Below are 6,595 nucleotides of genomic sequence, written 5' to 3' on the forward strand. Positions count from 1 at the left end.
CTTAAAGCTTTACCGACGTAACTGATTTCCTGTTCGTGTAAGCTGCTAGATGCTTTATTGGTTGTTTATCTGGATTTCCGTACCATCTAAATATCATATAAAAATAAATTGTTATAAAATATTAGTGGAATGAAAGTTTTTGCACAAATGAATGTTTACCAATTATCCCTGGAAATTCAAATTGTGACGCCGTTTCTTCAAGACTGTATTAGCTCGGCCAACGTATGTTCCTCCGCCCTATCGGATAGCATTCTGCAAGTTGAGATACATATGTAATGTGCATTACCTGAACCCACATATTAAACATAGAAATAGCAAAATCACATTCTGTTAAAACAAATATTCCATAATGTGTTGTGTCTTGATGCGATTAAAGATCGCCACTGTATTGAAACGATACACGAGGAATTAACACGAGATGTAAACGAGACGGACATGAAGTAGAACTTGTTCGCATCAGAACGCGAGCCCGAATGCCGGCCTCAGCCACCACGCTCGCCGCTCCTCTAGCGGCGTATTCTTTGCGCCAATCCAATCACACATACACACTTGACAGACATGATAAACACAAATACACAACAACCCTTCCCGAGCCCCCGCTCTCCGGTGATGGTCGATCTCCATCGAATGGCGGCGCCGGACGCAATATGGGAGATTGATAATTTAAAAAATAGATGAAGGCGACAAAGATACATTGGAATGTCGCGCACGCCGACGGGATTGGAGGATAGTGGGAACATAACATGGATATAATAGCGGGGAAGAATACATTCTTCACATGCCAAATTAAACAGAAATAATAACTCGCGGCTTGCGTGTGCGGGTGCTTCTGCGAGGCGTCGCTACCGATGGGGCCGGTAATGGTCGCTGCCCAGTAGACGTAGAATCGGGATCGCCTGCCGCCATTTCACCTCCATCACCGCCCGGGGAAGATGATTCCGCCTCCTCCGCCGATGTCGCTGGAACCAACAAGCGGAGGAATCGCCTGTTTCTCCATAAAACGCTGCCGCTCGCAAATTTTATGCGATACGAGCGGTATCGCCCAATCGCCACTATTACGCCAACACGGTCCCATAATTTTGTGTCCGGGTCTTGCACTCTCACCGACGCACCGATGGATAGCGGATGGAGAGGGCGCGTCCGGGCGTCGTAACGGAATCGGACCGCGGCATCAGCTGCCGCCTGGAGCTCCCGTGCTGCTATCGCTTCTTTCCATTGACTCGCGTACGATGACCGGTGGGCTGGTAGGATAGAACGAAGTTGATGACCAAATACTATTTGAGCCGGCGATAAACCACTTTCATGCGGCATATTACGGAATTCGAGGAGTCCAGTGAGGAAAGCTTCCGATGATAAGTCGCCTGATGGTGCGAGCTTTGCCACCAACTCCTTTACCGCCTTCACCGCCGCCTCCGCGTGCCCGTTGCTTTGGGGATAATGTGGCGACGAATTTCCCCATTCGACCCCCCACCGCTTTAGAGCCTCCTGGAAGATTCCGGCGCTGAATTGGGGACCACCATCCGATCGGAAGCGCATCGGCACACCCAGTTCCACGAAATTACTTACGACGGCTTGCACCACTTCGCGTGCAGTCGGATCGCGTCGCCACTGATGAACCACCGGCCAACCGGATAGCCTGTCGGCGTACACCAGCACATGCAGCGACCCGTGCTGAAAGAGATCTGCTGACACGTCTTGGAAAACGTACGTTGGTGGCGGGTCGGACATCATTGGCTCCTGGCAATGGCTCGGCAAACGCTCCTGGCAAATCGCGCATCGCTCGATGAGCATGGTCACGTCATTGGTGATTCCAGGCCAGTAGATCGTCTGCTGGGCGCGCCTTTTCGTCCTGACAATGCCCTGGTGGGCCGCATGCAGCCTGTTCAACATGTCCTTGCGTGCCGCCATAGGTACGACGATTCTTGAGCCGTATAGGACGATGCCGTTATCCACCGATAAATGATTTCGAATCGACCAGAATTGCCGAATGTGATCGGGGGTGCGTGCACGGTCGACAGCAAATCCGGATTCCACGGCGGCCACAAGATCGACGTAATGGGGGTCCGCTGACGCCGTCGCTCGCAAGTTGTCACATAAACTATCCGTCAAATGGCTCGATAAATCCGGCTCGTCAGGTGGGCTGCAAATGCTGCTGATGCCTTGAAGTGTGATGCGACGCACAGAATACGCCAACTCTGCTCCGACGCATTCATCGTCCGCCGCCGGGTCATTTACCGGCGCCCGTGATAGTGCATCAGGAATAGCGTGGTCTTTCCCCTTTCGCCATACAGTTGTGAAGGCGTATGGGGAGAGACGCTCCTTCAGGCGCTGGATCTTGGGATTGTCGATAGCGTCCAATGTATATCGATCCAATATAGCCACCAATGCTTGATGATCGACCACCAATGTAAAATTGGGCAATCCGGATAAATAAAGTCGGCACTTCCGGATTGCCCATTCCACCGCCGCCAACTCCAGTTCCACCACTGCATATCGTGACTCCGTATCCGAGCACCAGCGTGAGTTAGCGTCCACCAGCTTCCAGGAATCGCCATGGCGTTGTAGAAGCGCATATCCCATGCCGTGTTTACGCGAAGCATCCACCTGGATTGTTGTCTCACGCATGGGGTCGAAATGCACCAACACTGGCGGAGAGACGAGGGCCAGCTTTACAGCTTCGAAAGACCGATCATGATCCTCGGTCCATACGAAAGGATTGCGCGTGCTGAGCAGGGGACAAAGGGGACTCTTTGCCGCCGCCACTTCGGTAGAAAAGCCGGCCAATTGCTCAACCAATCCCATGAACGATCGCAGCTCCGATACGTTGGTTGGCTTGGGAAAATGCGACAGCGCTTTCAATTTTTCTTCCTCGATGGTGATGCCGCCGTGCCGGATGTCATATCCGACCCAAGAAATGCGGGGTTGAGCAAATTTAAATTTTTCCTTGCTGAAGGTGATTCCTGCCGTCCGCGCTGCCTGCAATACTGCACATACTCCCGCGACGTGAGCTGGAAATGTCCGGTCAAATCGCAGCAAGTCGTCAACCACTCTCACGGTGTTGGACAACGCTGCAAATGCGACATCCGCTCGCCGATTGTACTCGTCCCCGGAACAGCATAATCCCATGGACGCCCGAAGGAATTTGTAGCGACCCCAGGGGGTCATAAACGTAGTTAGATGTTGGCAGGAGGGATGGAGGGGTATCTGATAATACCCGTTGGCCGCATCGAAGCTGGTGAAGTATCGGCTTTCACTATCCACTTCCGCAACCGCGTCGCGTGGTGTACGCGTTGGATGGGTAGGGCGTAGCACGAACTTGTTTAGACGTGTATGATCCACACATATACGAATTTTCCCAGTTTTTGCGTTCCGAATGACGACTAATGGAGCGGCCCACTCCGACGCCTCACTGACTGGAACGATCACGTTTTTCGCCACTAGGTCATCGAGTACACGTTTCACGTCAGCGCGATCCCCGAAAGCAATAGGTCGCGCACCATTGACATAAAATGGGACTGCGTCGTCGCGGAGCTGAATTAACATGTCCGGGCCTGTCATTTGGCGTAACCCCTCTTCCTGGTCAAAAACCACCTCAAACTCGGCGCTGATAGCCGCCTCGATGGTCGAAATCTGCTCCGCGGTAGGCTCCAGAGGGATGTAAATATCCTTTAGAAATGTCTCGCCCGATGAAGGTGAAGTTGAATCACGTGGTAGACTTTCCTCCGGCGATGAAAATGTTACCGAATGCACTCGAGACAGCGGCTTCGGGTATTGTCGATGCAGAATATTTAATTCAACGCAATCCAATAGGCATAAGAGCATGCCACGAATCTCCGGGCAGAACACAATCGTGATATGAGCGCTCCGATCTCCATACCGGACGTGAATGTCACGCTGTCCAATGGATAACAACGGAGAGGATCTGTCGGCCATCACTAAGTCAAAAGACGAAGCTGCCAGATCCTTTTCCGAGAGGCCTAAAGATGCCATAACATCACGGCCGCCGACGCTGACCTCAGCGCCTGGATCGGGAATCACGTCACTGATTTGAGCACCGACACTGCCATCATCACAAATCACGTCCAACAATATGGTCGGAGAACAGCGCCGTCGATGAGTATCCTGGACATTTCCGATGGTGATATGAGCCATTTTGGATTTAGCTCCGCCGCCCATTCCTCCGTTTGCGCCGAACTTCCCTTTGTCACGATTGGGGCACCTGGGAGAGAAATGATCTGGTTTTCCACACGCATGGCAATTTCTGCCCATCGCCGGACATGTCGCACCATTCGCATGAGCCAAGCGGCCACACGCGCCGCACTCATTCGATGACCGATTGTCAACCTTGCCGTTCTTGGGATGAATAGCTGCAACACCTGATTGCCCACTAAGAGTGCGCTCGTTCGCACGGGCCGACTCTTCACTGCGGCAGATGTTGACCGCCACCTGCAAACTGGGGAAAGGACTGATGGCCAATAGTTTCTTCTTCGTCTCAGCGTCTTGCGTCCCGGCAATGATACGAGTCACCAATCTCGTTTCGGAACACGCACCACATAAATCTGCTGCTTCTGCTAGACGGCGTAGGCCGATGTAAAAATCATCGAATGATTCTGATGGACCTTGACGACGTTCTTCAAACGCCACTCGGTCGAGTGCTACATTGCGTTTTGCACGGATGTAATCCGCGATGAGGTCGAGAACTTGGTCGGGGGTCGTAACGGTTGCGGGTGTGATTCCCAGTGCCACTTCTACCACCTGTTGCATCGTGGAGTCTAGGGCCATGCGAAAAGTGGCCATCTGTTCCGTTACTGGATAGGTGAGAAGCTGGTTCAACTCCGCAAAATCGTTCCACCGATTTCTCCAAGAACGCAGTAACGAAATAGTGATGTCACCGTGAAGTTTATCCATGCCCGATGGATCGAGCCGCCGCCTCTGATGTGGAACAGCATGCCCAATAACGCCGCCAGCAACACCTCCTCCACCGCCGCCTCCACCAGCGCCACCGCCGCCTCCACCAGCTCCACCTCCACCAGCGCCACCGCCTCCACCAACGCCACCAGCGCCACCGCCGCCACCAGCAACTCCACCAGCGCCACCACCGGCCATAAAAAGAGCTTGAAGTTGCGCCGTTAAGGCCGTCAGCTGATTGGCGATGGTCGTCTGCCCTTGTTCCATGGCGTCCATGCGAGCATCATTGGCCGTAATGGCGGCCGTCGCCGCATTGGCCGCAGCCAACGCATCAGCTGCCGTCGTCATGCTGACCGGGATCGAAATGCGGGGGGAAGTATGTGAAGGCCGATGTTTTGACGAGCGAAGAAAATATGGAGTGTTCATCAAGTTAACAAGTCAAAAGGGGATGCTCAAGAACCGCGTGTCACTGAAAACGACAGTATATATGAGCTGAGATGGCGAAAATATCGCACACTAAAAATGTCTACACGATGTCTATTCGACTGCCAGATAAACCAAACTGAGACGCGCCCAATCACACATGCATCGGGGAAACGGAGCACAAAATCAAAATGGCGGCGCCCACCGACACACTGAACACGTGAGGGCCAACGTTGGGACGCCAGCAAACGAAAAATCACAAAGCCGAAACTGAGGAAAAGGTTATGCCAACTGCGCCATGTTGTGTCTTGATGCGATTAAAGATCGCCACTGTATTGAAACGATACACGAGGAATTAACACGAGATGTAAACGAGACGGACATGAAGTAGAACTTGTTCGCATCAGAACGCGAGCCCGAATGCCGGCCTCAGCCACCACGCTCGCCGCTCCTCTAGCGGCGTATTCTTTGCGCCAATCCAATCACACATACACACTTGACAGACATGATAAACACAAATACACAACATAATGTAGGGTGGAATGTTACCGCGAGTGGTACCAAAACGGTTGGCAACCTGTCGAAACGTTTCTTGATTGGCAAGTCACCATAACGTTATCAGAAGTTCTGTTCACAAAGGCAAATCGTTATTGTATCCTCGATTTTCCACATCTTCTCCGCGCGCACCAATTTCTATCACGAGATCCTACATATGAGCAGATTTAAGGAGAAACTTAAATAATTCAATTACACTAGTTCGTCACAAACCTCAAATGTGGATCGAGAAGTCCTGAAATGTTGATTGAATTGAACAGTATGGTTTATTGGTATGACATTTATTAGATAATTGACTACCCCAATGCGTCTTTCCCTAAAAAAATTCGCTGTAAAGTGAGTCGTTTTCGTAAAAGCCACAAATTCCAATGGGAATTAATTGACCGCCAATAACAAAATGCAAGAACAACTATTTCTATATCGTCATCGGCTAAAAGAAACTGAGCCACAATATCAGCGTGATTGTTCGCCATTTCATTAGAATACCTACTTTAAGCAGACTCTACTCTTAGCCTTGTTTATCGCACAATATTTTGCTGGCATCACTGGTCCCCTGTTACATTTGGTAATGTTGTTTCTATCTGGCAAGTATGCAAAAAAATACACATCCAAACAATCCAGACGACTTTAGACACGCTCCTAGAGTGCTTACTGTGAGTGGTATGAAACGTTGCTAAATAAGATTTAAAATGATAATTAATGATTTGAA

General features: G+C 51.0%; 1 protein-coding gene across 1 annotated transcript; it reads right to left on the bottom strand.

Moving 5' to 3' along the window:
- Positions 1 to 786: 786 nt before the first annotated feature.
- On the bottom strand, positions 787 to 5,256 carry LOC124323754. Its single transcript, XM_046784346.1, has one exon. It carries the CDS (start codon positions 5,254 to 5,256, stop codon positions 787 to 789), a length of 4,470 nt encoding a protein of 1,489 aa, XP_046640302.1.
- Positions 5,257 to 6,595: the final 1,339 nt, after the last annotated feature.

Source organism: Daphnia pulicaria, chromosome 1, assembly GCF_021234035.1.
Source record: "Daphnia pulicaria isolate SC F1-1A chromosome 1, SC_F0-13Bv2, whole genome shotgun sequence".
NCBI lineage: Eukaryota > Metazoa > Arthropoda > Branchiopoda > Diplostraca > Daphniidae > Daphnia > Daphnia pulicaria.

Excerpts from the sequence above, each read along its gene's own strand:
- LOC124323754 (XM_046784346.1), bottom strand. The coding sequence starts at position 5,256 with ATGACGACGGCAGCTGATGCGTTGGCTGCGGCCAATGCGGCGACGGCC.